At 44.8% G+C, this 13572-nt stretch overlaps 1 protein-coding gene across 3 annotated transcripts in view; it reads right to left on the minus strand.

The window, feature by feature from the left end:
- Nucleotides 1-9735: 9735 nt before the first annotated feature.
- Nucleotides 9736-13572, minus strand: part of cacna2d1 (calcium voltage-gated channel auxiliary subunit alpha2delta 1) — a 142079-nt gene continuing 138242 nt past the window's right edge. For all 3 annotated transcript variants that reach the window (XM_088996843.1, XM_088996846.1, XM_088996844.1), the window contains one exon: nt 9736-12927. In XM_088996843.1, the coding sequence (XP_088852969.1) occupies nt 12814-12927 (114 nt within the window). In that variant the 3' untranslated portion in view covers nt 9736-12813. The remainder of the gene's footprint in view (nt 12928-13572) is intronic.

Genomic DNA, 13572 nt, shown 5'->3' on the forward strand with positions numbered 1-13572 from the left:
TCTGATACTCTTTTTACTTCTAAGACATTCCTAACAATTTCCTCTTTTAAGATAACCCCAACTCCATTTCTCTTTCTGTCTTCACCATGATAGAACAACTTAAACCCTGACCCTAAGCTTCTAGCCTTGCTCCCTTTCCACCTGGTCTCCTGGACACACAGTATGTCTATCTTCCTTCTCTGCATCATGTCAACCAGCTCTCGACCTTTACCTGTCATTGTTCCTACATTCAAAGTTCCTACTCTTAGTTCTATACTCTTGGCGTTCCATTTCTCTCTTTTCCTCCGGGCACACCTCCCTCCTCTCCGTTTTCGACCAACAGTCGTCCATTTTCCACTGGCACCCTGAAGGTCAACAGCACCAATGGCGGCCGTTGTTAACCCGGGCCTCGACCGATCCGGTATAGGATTCATAGGTTTGATTCCCATATTTGTTTTGGCAAAATTTTTACGTTCGATGCCCTTCCTGACACAACCCTCTGTATTTATCCGGGCTTGGGACCGGCACAATAAGACACTGGCTTGTGCCCCCTTGTGGCTACATTACCTTTTTAATTTAATAATAAATAATAAATGTGCTATTGTATTGTAATGAAAGAAATACACTGCACTATATAATAAAGTGACTTTATTTTCATTTGTGATGGTCGTTGATGGCTCATAACTGACACCTGTTCTTTTCTGACTTGTAAGGTCTTACGAAACTGAGGCATCACATTATCATTCATCATGTTGATGAGTCTCATAGCCACAGTCTTTTCTGGATGGAACTGGTCAATAAAAGCCTGCACATCACAAATTCTTCCATGCTGCTTTCAAGAATCGAAGGGTTACACCACACCTTTTCTATCAGCTAAGCAGGCGGCAGAGATGTAGGTGTTGGCAGAGATTTTATTACAAGAAAAGGCGCGAGTCCGATGATTCCACGGACCCGACAAAAGAAGGTGTCCAGCCCTTCAAGCTAGGCAAAATAAAATGGCACGCGGGGGTGAAAAACAAACACGCAATCCCGGAAAGCAACAAACTTACACGATCGCGGCTAACAATCATCTCGGGCGAAGCAAACTCGTGCGCTGGCAAGTCCAAGACACTGGCGAGGTGAGAGGCGTCGTAATCATGTCAATGGTGAGGTGAGAGCGACTCGTTGAAACGTCCCAGTATCGGTGATCAGGGGATTGACATCAGCTGGCGGAGGTCGAGAGCGGCAGCCCCGCCCCAGCTGTCAACTAGCACGTGACAATTTCGGTGTCATTAGTCACGGGGAAGCATCGCCTATATAACACCTTTGTGTAAAGCCTTTAGGTGAAGGATGGTAGCAATGGTGGACTTAGCATACCGGGCTCTATTTGTAGAATGGTAGTAGAAAGTTACTCTCAGGGAAGTGACACACAGCGTGTGAAATGTGTCAGGCTGAGATTCACATGACAGCCGCGGTGCATACCTGTGACGCCACAAATGCACACCTCTTTCGTCTTTCTCAATGATCTCCTTCTTCTCCTCGACTGTAATTTTGTTTTGTGTCTTCTTCGGCTGAACACGAGACTGTGGTGTGGTCTTTTTCGGTCCCATAACGGCAAAAGTATCGTTGACGACGATCGACGTGTGCACTCATAGAAGGGGGTGTGGAAAGGTAGGCCGGCTGGGGCACTGTTCGGTCGTGTGCTTTGGTGTTCTTCCACCGAAGATTACTCCGCCAGCCGTGGTGGGGGGTGTGTCGCGAAAATAGTGCTTAATCCAAGGTTTAATTTTCATAAATGTAATGTTCGTAAACCGAAAAGTTTGTAAGGCAAGGTGTTCGTACACTGAGGCCCCCACTATATATTACAATATATTGCAATTTACAGTAAGCTTAAAAAACAAAGAAACAGCAAATCAAAGAATGCCAATTAAAATTGTATCCACTGATGTGCGAGCAGATTTCAGGGAAGTTTATCCAGATGCGGGTTGACTGCCCCGGGTGGGGTCATGAGGGCCGAAGCCACTGAGAGCGTTGAGGCTAAATTTAGGCATCCGCCATTGCTGTGTTGCACCATAGATAGAGTTTGTTAGTGTAATCTCCAGTGATGCATGCTTTATTACTATTAAAATAGTGTTGATGAACTTTTCAAAGTTGGGGGTTAAACATGCCATGTGTTTCTCTTCGCTCATTTTGCTACAGTAAGCGTCCGGCACGTCTTTCACTTCCTGTAATTAGCGGAACAAACTCTGAAAAGAAGATGCTTTTTTGACCTATGTTGCAGTGAGTCACACGGCTACAGCTTCAGGGTGAAGTGCTCTTACTTGAGCAGGCCAACACTGCTAAAATAAGAACATTGCAGAAGGAGAGTGAAAAAAAAAGTTACTGATGCAGAGAAACATAAAACTCTGACATTGAAATCATAAAACAGCGTACATTGCATGAGTCACCGTACCATTGGCCTAATATGTTTATTATGTCATTGAATCAGCTGTGGATGCATTCCTGATGTTGTATATCGCCATCGATTCCCATTCTCCACATAAACCCAACAGTTTTGAGGTTTGGATTTGAATTAATGCTTTGGACAGAGGAGCATGCACATACTTGCAGTTCTTGTGTGGGTCTGTCCGGGTGCTTCTTCGATCCATCATTTATCCTTCCATTTATTTTGTGATTACGCTATATCCTCACAGGGTTCATGGGGGGTCTTGGAGTCTCTACCAGCCGTCTTCGGGCGGTCGGCAGGAGCCACCCTGAGCCGGCTTCCAGCCAATCTCAGGGTATACTCACACACAGACAACCAACCATCCATACTCACACTCACAGCTTGGGACAAATTGGAGAGTCCCATTAATCCTTTCACCTCCCACCCTATCCCCTTTCTGTCACGACACTCGAGGCTAGAAGGCAGGACTCGAGTGACGAAGGAAGGTGGGAAGGTTTGGATCCGAAATACACGGCGAGACAGATTTCCAGGAGCAAAAAGTCTTTACTGAGACACGCATGCAAAACAATAAACAGGGAAAGGTAAGTGACGGCAACTAACAAAGGCAGACCTGACGGCGAGGTAGTAGCGAGGGTAGCTTCCGGAATTCTCCGACGGAGACGGTAATGTGAGATCGGCATATATAGTCAGAAGGCACAATCAGTGAATGACAAACAGCTGTGGGAGCCCAGGTGAGTGATGATGGGAGGGGCCGTCTCCAGGGAGCAGTGGAGGAGGTGACGGGAGGGGCGGGGCGCTCCCAGGACTGCGACGAGATGTGACACTTTCAAATTGCTGCTGTGCCTATTGTCCCTATTGAGGGACGAAGAAAGGCTTTCTGATTCTGATTCGGCCATGCATGTTGAGTGAATCCCGGAAGAAACCGGAATACCTGGAGAAAACCGATACTGGCCCGTGGAGACCAAGGAGCCAGAATTGAACCCTTCACCTCTTTACTGTGAGGTAATTTCGGCACGGATTCGACCGCAAATAACCGCTTTTGAGCACATCATTGATTAGATTTTGGAAGACGGCGGGCGCGTTCGTGAGTCCGAACAGCATCACCAGGTACTTAAAATGCCCTAATGGCGTCTTGAATGCTGTTTTCCATTCGTCCCCCTCACGAATACGGACCAATTTAGAAAAAATGACTGAAGGGGCGCGAAGGCTGAGTCCATGCGGGGGAGAGGGTATTTGTTACGGATGGTGACACACGGGCGCAGGGATCCGTCTTTCTTATCGATAAAGAAAAATCCAGTGCCCAGCGGAGAACGTGACGGGCGAATGAGTCCCGCCGCTAGGGAGGAGTCTATATAGGTGCTCAGGGCTTCCCGTTCTGGTTGAGAAATATGGAAAAGTCTGGAGTCCGGTAATGGAGCCCCTGGCTGCAGTTCAATAGCACAGTCATACGGTCGAACGTTCGTTTGGCAATTTGCATACTCGGCACCGGCGGCCAATCAGAAGCCTGCTTTGGACTACACCCTGACTCAAAAGTGTACTTCAGAGTTTTGAAAGCCGCTGAGAAAGTGGAGTCCTCGTAGTGTTAAGCAGGCAACACAACGCAAACGTTGCACGCCCGCACGCGACAACAGTCACGGAGCGAGCGCTCCCCACCCTCGCGTACGCACTCACGGGTCGTATTGGTGTTCGAACACCGATTGATGTTCGAACGCAAACAAGAATATCTTGAATATTTTGTTCGAACACCGATTTGTTCAACTGTGAGGCGTTCGAGAAACGAGGTACCACTATATATATATATATATATATATATATATATATATATATATATATATATATATATATATATAAGCGGCTGGATAGCTCAGTTGATAAGGCATCGGTTTGGCATATGGGAGACGAGGGTTCGAATCCCACTTGTGGCAGAGAAAATGAGCACAATGACATCATCCAGTGTGGGTCCTTGGGCAAGACCCTTCATGCTAATGCCTACCTCATACAATGATGAGAGACAATAAATGGAATGACATGCCAGCTCAGACGTCGCCCGGCCAAACAAGGTCTGCGTCAGGTGCTGGGGAACCAGAGCACCCTGATGAAAAATAGGCTACTGGAACAAAGCGGAGATGGACGAGATGCGATAACATGGCTCTGTTGGAATGCTACTACTCAAGCAACCCTAGTCAGAGGGGTTACATGCGGAGAATGGGGGCTGAATGGTTACTTCGAAACCCACAGTCACGGTTGACCACGAAACAACTAGTAGCTCAGTGTTCCAATATCCACAAACGGCAATTGCTATCACAACTTGAGATTGATGAGGTACAACACAAATTCCGAGGTGACGGGCCCCAGGCTGCCACATCACAGGAAGAGGTTCAACCAGAGATTGGGAGGCAAGCCCCAATGAATAATGAGATTGGGAAGCCAGCCCCAATAAATGAAATGCTGAGCGAGGCAGCAAATGACCTGAGAGATAAGATCATGGCAAGAATGAAAACTGGGCAACGAAGGCACCGATTACAACGGCTATGTGAAGTACCACCTGAAAGTCTCATGGAAACTGTGAATGCAGCACTGAGAACGATCCCGACCGGAACGATCACGGAAACCAATGAGCTGATATACACCTCAGCATCAGTGACATGCTTGGCTACAAGAGCAACCATGAGAGCCACGAGATTCATTACCCACCATGGAAAAGACGGTTGGAGGCCAAGATCAAGGCGGCTCGGAAAGATGTGAGTCAATTGACGGAGACCCAGAGAGGTGTGAATAAAAGGCCAATACCCAAGAGGTACATGCAGATAACCATACCTGAAGCACTTGAAACTGCCAAACAAAGGCTCCAGGCCTTGGCCAGTCGCCTAAAGAGGTACACGAAAGAGAATGAGGCCAGAAGAATAAACAGGCTGTTCGCAACACAACCTGCGAAAGTGTACGCTCAGTGGCAGGGTTCTAACAGCAGAGCAGACCCTCCAAGGCTGGAAACTGAAAGATACTGGAAAGGCATATGGGAGAAGGAGGTCGCACATAACAGCAGTGCACAATGGCTGGTGACTCTGAAAGAGGAGCACAGCAACCTCCCTGAACAGAACCCAGTTACCATCACAGCGGCAGATATACAAGGAAGAGTCTCAGGTATGAAAAACTGGACGGCACCAGGCCCGGATATGGTCCACACCTACTGGCTAAAGAAACTCACAGTTCTCCACGAGTGCCTAGCAGCACAAATGAACCAGCTGCTGATGGATGGGACTCACCCAGGATGGCTAACCGAAGGGCGAACAATCCTGATCATGAAGGATTCCTCAAAGGGTGCAGTTCCTTCCAACTATCGGCCAATAACCTGTCTCTCCACAACATGGAAGCTCATGTCAGGCATCATTGCGGCTAAGATAAGTGGACACATGGATCAATACACAAGGCATTAGTAGAGATACTAGAGGTGCCAAACATCAGCTGCTGGTTGACAGAACAGTCGCTCAAGACTGCAGGTCCCGACATACCAACCTGTGCACAGCCTGGATTGATTACAAGAAAGCATATGACTCGATGCCACACACATGGATCAATGAATGCTTGGAGTTGTATAAGGTCAACAGGACCCTGAGAGCCTTCGTTGCAAACTCGATGAGGATGTGGAAAACCACACTTGAAGCCAATGGCAAGCCACTAACGCAAGTGTCCATCAAATGTGGCATATACCAAGGTGATGCACTCTCCCCACTGCTGTTCTGCGTAGGACTGAACCCCCTCAGCCAGGTAATCGCCAAGACAGGCTATGGATACCGCCTCAGAAATGGAGCTACGATCAGTCACCTCCTCTACATGGATGACATCAAGCTGTATGCTAAGAGCGAAAGGGACATAGACTCCCTGATCCACACAACCAGGATCTACAGCAGTGATATCGGAATGTCATTCGGGCTGGAGAAATGTAGTCGGATGGTGACTAAGAGGGGCAAGGTAGTCCACACTGAAGGGGTCTCACTCACTGAAGGAACAATAGCAGACAGCAAACAGCTACAAGTACCTCGGTATACCACAGGCCAATGGCAACCTCGAATTAGCAACAAGGAAAGCGGCTACGACCAAATACCTCCAGCGGGTGAGGCAAGTCCTCAGAAGCCAGCTCAATGGCAAGAACAAGACCCGGGCAATAAACAGCTATGCCCTGCCAGTGATCAGATACCCTGCAGGAATAATAAGGTGGCCAAAGGAAGAGATTCAGACCACGGATGTTAAGACCCGAAAACTCCTCACCATGCACGGAGGGTTCCATCCCAAGTCCAGCACCCTGAGACTGTACACAAGCCGTAAGGAAGGAGGCCGGGGACTAGTGAGTGTGAGAGCCACTGTCCAGGATGAAACATCCAAGCTCCATGAATACATCAAAGAGAAGGCTCCAACGGATGATGTACTCAGAGAATGTCTCAGTCAATGGGGAACAGAGGATGAGGTGCTGGAAGAGGGACAATCATGGGAGGAAAAGCCCCTACACGGGATGTACCACCGAACCATAGCAGAAGTGGCTGATCTCAAGAAGTCCTATCAGTGGCTAGAGAGGGCTGGCCTAAAGGACAGCACAGAGGCACTCATCCTGGCTGACCAAGAGCAGGCCCTGAACACCAGAGCCATAGAGGCAGGGATATACCACACCAGACAAGACCCAAGGTGTAGGTTGTGCAAAGAGGCACGTGAGACAATCCAACACGTAACTGCAGGGTGTAAGATGCTGGCAGGGAAAGCCTACATGGAGCGCCATAACCACGTGGCTGGCATAGTCTACCGAAACATCTGTGTGTGTGTGGAGTATGGACTGGAAACCCCAAGGTCAAAATGGGAAACACCTCCCAAGGTGGTGGAGAATGACCGAGCAAAAATCCTGTGGGACTTCCAGATACAGACTGACAAGATGGTAATGGCCAACCAACCAGATATCGTGGTCATAGATAAAGGGGAAAGGAAAGCCGTTGTCGTGGATGCAGCGGTCCCGAGTGATGGGAACATCAGAAAGAAGGAACATGAGAAAATCGAGAAATACCAAGGGCTCAGAGAGGAGCTGGAGAGAGCCTGGAAGGTAAAGGTGACAGTCGTGCCTGTGGTGGTCGGAGCACTTGGGGCAGTGACCCCCAAACTCGACGAGTGGTTGCAACAGATCCCGGGAACAACATCGGATATCTCGGTCCAGAAAAGCGCAGTGCTGGGAACAGCACGGATACTGCGCAGAACCCTCAAGCTTCCTGGCCTCTGGTAGAGGACCCGAGCTGAAATGGGGACAGACACCACCCATGGTGGGTGAGACGAGGATTTATATATATATATATATATATATATATATATATATATATATATATATATATATATATATATATATATATATATATATATATATATATATATATATATATATATATATATATCAGTGGCGGTCCGTGCATTTCACACCTAGGCCTTCAGTGAAGTCCTACTTAGTCCGACTTGAACAAATATCCCTTGTAATACCATAATTTATGACACAACGGCTGGGCACACCTTAATCGTCTACAACACAGGCTATTTTCCGGAGCAATTACACATCAATAAATCTGCATCAGCAATTAGAACTTGTCACTATACGTGATACTGGAAACACTTAAAAATAAAAGGAAATTAAAAATCATTTGTCCACAAAGTTTTATGAAGTCCACAAAGAATATGCAATCTTTAACAAGATTTTACGCAAAATTACAAAATGTCAGTTTAATTTAAACAAGAAAAACAACAAGACGTTCACAAAACGAACTATTTGTTGAAAATAAAAGTAAACAAATCTTTTTCATTTGTTCTTGAGAATAGGCCTACATGCGACAGCGAGGACGCGTACATGTCATGTTCAACGCGAGGCCCTCTAGCTGGCCTTACTGTGCCAACTTGTGATCTGATTGGCTATCGCAACTGTATATCAACTACATGTGCCCGTTCATGTACAGCGCACAGACGCCCTCACTGTTGATTCTGAAGGCGTTGGTCAGATTTCATACAGCCTGGTGACACAAGCAAGCTGAATTCTGATTGGATTAAAAACTCTGACCTAAAACTACAACACTGAAAGGAGCATAACCAAATGGATATAATATAACATCAAGAAAACAGTATGTAGAATAATTATATATATATATTTAGAAAAAATACTTTTTTAATGAAATTGACTTTTATTATAATTATGATAATGATGTCTGATTATGTTAGGCCAGCAGAGAAGGCCTTGCTGGCTCTGATGGCCCACCACTGATATATATATATAGTTGACATCCCTTTGCGGTTCGTTGCATTCTCTTATTCGAGTGCTTACGAGCCAATTAAATCAGTCCTGGTTTGGGTCGTTGTACTGAAACATCAAGTGGAGAATACATTACAAATGTGCAAGTCAAAACGCATGGTTTGTATTTAAATTTGGAATCCCAAAACGAGGGTGAGCTGCAAGACCTACCACTACCACATCTCGTGCCGCGTCTGTACCTCCTTTAGTCAGGCATGTCAAGGGCTGCGACCTCATTTCCCCTTTCACATGGGTATCCCTTTACGAGCTGCCTTCGAGAAGATCACTTTAGAGCAAACGATCAGAGCCCTCCCTGTCTTCACACATCTCCAAAAGAAACAAACAGTATTGGAGATAACAGGCTTTGGAGCTGCAGCCCAGCCGGTGCTCAGATTGATATCACAATAAACACATATAACCGCAAACATGACCGCGGTGAAGCCAAAACAACATGGCTGATAAAGAAAGGAGAGTGCAGATCCCTGCAAAGGTGCAAAGTTGAGGTCTACTGGTCGAGTGGATATTTCTTGAATTAAATTGTATTCATGAAAGGGGAGTGTTTCTTTAAGATGTCAATATGTTGGGATGTTATGATTTCCTAGCTATGCGTGTGACTTTTCAGTTGAATGACATGCTCAGGTTAAAATATACCAAAGATCAACATTGACATCACACACTTCTTTGTTGAGGACACAATTATTTCAAGACGAACCATGAACTGTTTCAATGCTGTGGCTTATCAAGGGGTAGGAACAGAGGGGTGATGAAGGGTCTCTCCAGTTTGTCAACCACTGCTCTCTAAATGTACTCCAATGTAAACAACGGTAACACATTTCCTGCCAATGGTGCCATATTATCCCTTTTTGATTTGAAATCAGTACCACTTTTGAGTCAAAAATAAAGATTAGAAGGCATTTTACAAGTTTCAAGGGAAATTGTGAATCAATGTGTATTCACATCAAAAGTGATGTCTTGTGAGGTACTGTCAACAATTTTAAAAAGTAAAAAAAAAAAAAAGCCATAACAATACAACACTTTTATTGTGAATATATTTGCACAATAATCAACACCATGTAATAAACATTTTAACCCTCTGTAATTTATCTCTTATACAGTAAATAGTGTACAAATGTATAAAAAAAAGGAATTCAGGCTATAGTCAAGTTCCACAAAAGAGTAAATAAAGCACAATCAGATATCGTGGCGCGAGAGGAGGCCTTCTCAACAATAGAGATGAAAACCTCCATGCCCCCAATTCTGCATTAAATTCACATCAACACTTTGATGAACAGGCAGTAGCACCGGCAGCTCAGCACAAAGGCAAGATGGAGAGAACTTGAACCTCAAAGGCATGCACATGGCGACCATGATACCAATTCAAGAGAGGTAAGGCAATTGTGAATGATCACTGATACTTTGTCCTCTCACAATCTCTCCAACAGGCCCTGATGCTGAACAGATGGGTGCGAGAAACACAACAAACAAAACGATAATCCGGGAACTTTGGGGCATTTTGGACGAGCATGCCGTAAACTGGCATCTGCTTCACAGCACTTTTAATATAGTGACAACAGAGAGGAAACAAGCAAGAAGCAGAGGAGGAGGGGAAGCAAAACAAAGAGACAGTCCCGTTTAATATGAAGCTCATTCACAAGTCATCTTGGCTCCTGAGTCGAGGTGATGTGGAGAGAAAATAAAAGTAAATTCAAGGAGATGCTGCGGCGAGACCTTGAGTCGGCTTTCCGTGGAGGTGGATCAGGGAGGAAAGGACATTCCTCATCTTTTCTGTATGTTACAAATTGTACAACGGTCTCAAGAGATTTTAGTCAGAAATTGCGTCAAAGAGATATGATTCAGCATTGTTCATCTATAAACCGGGAAAATGAGCACCACTAAAGAATATGTTTTGGTATCGCAATCGATCCATCCAGGATTTATATGACAATAGCATATTTGTTTTTATAAATATATATTTTTAATGAGAATAATTGAAAAAAGTCACCTGGCAACGACTTCTAGGTTCACATTAAAGAAAGGGTTCAAACTGGGAACACTATTTGAACTATCATCGTTTTTCTCCAAGTTGATGCACTTCGGAAAACAGTTTGATAAAAAATACGTTTGAGCCTTAAAGAGGTCATTCAAGGCAACCCAAAAACGAAGATGTGATTGAAAGGTATTTAATATGGGCTAGGCATATTGTTTTTAAATATTAGAAAGCGGTGGATACGTTCATAGAGACGATGATTCATTGGGCCCCTATTTAATGTTCAGTGCAGTCTAACTGCGCATGGAAGGCAGTCTTTCTGTTCGTATTTTGCAAGGCTAACGCAGATAGAAGACGGCGTTCGCACCAGTCTGTGGGGGAACACAGCCAACCTCTGGCCAGTCCAAGCGGCTCGCATTGTATTCTTTAAATTCAGAGGGAGGCAGAAAGGCAGCGGGTAATAAAACTGATAATATACTGTGCTTAAAATCCGCTTGTATTGTAATGAGACCAGACTGGTGGGCCACAAGGTTAAAACCAAAAAGTTCCAAACGTTGCGAGAGACCTTCCGGAGTGATTCTAGAAATTATCCTGATGTTGCCCTCATTGCCACCACACGGCCAGTTCGGTTCCACTCTCGTGGTTTTGACACTGACAAATCTCAAGTTTATAGGATAATGAGGGCAGCTGCAGCAAAGAGGAGACTTTGGATTATAATGCCGCACTGTCCAAAGCCAAGGCACAGCGACAGGGTAATGTTTTTTTGTCCTTTCTACGGAAATGTTTGGAACTCCGGCTGACTAGGAACTGGATATGGTACCTTGTCGGCACTGTGCACTGGAAAAACGGGCATCTGAGTTAAAACGCTGGCACTGGGAATTCAATGCAATTCAAGTGAAGGAAACCCCCACAAAATACAGATGTTCAATTTGATACTGTTGGGCGTTGGTGCCAAGGATCATTTTTGATCACTTTGTGATTTAATATTCCCGGCCTTTTCATTATGACATGACACGTCCTTCCACATGGCAGAAGCTCAAGCAATTGTCAGTGTTATTATCAGTAAACAAACCAAATCTCCCAAAAGGCAGTTTGGTGATTTCCATTATCCTTCATACCCATACATTTCACGAGATTCATTTTTTTTCAAATTATTTTTATTTTATTTTAATGGGAACAAAATAAACTGGGGGATACTCTGAGGTGAAAGACAAGTTTTTGTTGTCCTTTTTCATTTCAAGTCAGTTCATTTCCTTTTCTGCTACCCAGAAGAAGCCTTTTCTCTATTGTTTACAAACATCCAGCATATTTTTTAAACATATCCTCTATTATGTTCTGAAAAATGTTTGCTCTCTGTAAAACTCAAACTAGAATGCTACGAGATGGCAAATCAGCTCAAATCGATGAAGAATTGTGCTCAATGAAGTCTGTCGACGGCATACATCTCAAGTCTCTTCATCTGTGTGGTAAGTGTTCCGCCTGCGTTGGGAGTGAACGTTTGAATATCTACGCGTATGCTCATACGGCCAATTCAAAGCGACAGATTTAAAACAACAGTTTGTGTGCATGTTAATTTATTTTTTTGGGTGGTGTGGCTCAGATTACCAGGTATCTTGTACTTTGTTTTATATGAAGCGCACATCACTACAATACAACACTGACCCAGTCGCAAAATGCTTGTTGAGCAGGTGCAGTACATGTTTAAATACTCGACGACAAAAAGAGTAGAGGGTTGTTGGGTTCATCACCCTCAATACGCAATTGATACAAATAATCGCAACAACTACACAAATCAACATTATCAGTGAGCGCACTAAACAAAATTAAAGGGTTTTGTTCGTGCTTACCCTTGGACCCCGTCGTGGATTCTGTGAGGGTGCAGTATGAAAACAAGCAGTTGAGCAGGGTTCGCGATAAAAAGGAAATGAGTGAGAAACCTTTGGTGTCTGAAATGAAGACTGTGTGGGGAACAAATTAACACGGCGTTTGTGAAACTGACGTGGAGGACATCCTCCATCTTCCTCAAGTGACATGAGACGGTTTGTTGATAGCGTTTTTGCCGCCTCACTTAATGCTGAAAGTTTTTCGAGCCATTTGTGTTTGGACATTTCTAAGGCATCAGGAGCTTGGAGAAGGCGTGCCGAGCCACAGCAGTAGAAACAGCTGGAGTGCGACCGTGGTCCCAAGGCACGGGCTCAGGCCGGTTCCTCTGCCGCAATCAGAGTCGTCTTCCTGCCGGAGGAAATTTATAGTCGGTTTTAAGACACAAACAGTTCAATAACAAATTCTGCACTAATGGCAAAAATGCAAATACTTCTTATTCTTCTTTTCCTTTCGGCTTTTCGCTTGAGGGCTCGCCACAGCGAATCAGTGCCTACCATGTAACCCGGTTTTGTGCATCCTCTTCTCTCACACAGGCTACCTTCATGTCCTCTTTGACAACATCCATAAAACTCCTCTTTTGTCTTCCTCTCTGTCTCCTGCCTGGCAGTTCAAGGATCAGCATCCTTCTCCCAATGTAGTCATTCTCTCTCCTCTGGACATGTCCAAATCATCTCAGTCTGGCCTCTCTGACATTTCTCTCCAAAGCCTCTAATAAATGCAAATACTGAACTCTTTAATTGGGCCATTTGATGGAAACACAAATAAATAAATAAATAAACACATAAATAAATAAATAAATAGTGATGCTAACGTTAACATGGGGCTTGTTAAAATGTCACTGACATACGACTGTTTCATCGATGGAATTGTTTCACTGCAAATTAGAATCAGAACATTTTCTCTCCTCAAAGGCGAATGCTCCGGTGCATTCAAGCTGGAGTGTACTTGTCGGGCTCATTTAAAGTGGCGTTTACCTGTTTCAATATGACGGGC

This window comes from Hippocampus bargibanti, linkage group LG05 (genome assembly GCF_051943395.1).
Source record: "Hippocampus bargibanti isolate YZ-2025 linkage group LG05, ASM5194339v1, whole genome shotgun sequence".
Taxonomy (NCBI): domain Eukaryota; kingdom Metazoa; phylum Chordata; class Actinopteri; order Syngnathiformes; family Syngnathidae; genus Hippocampus; species Hippocampus bargibanti.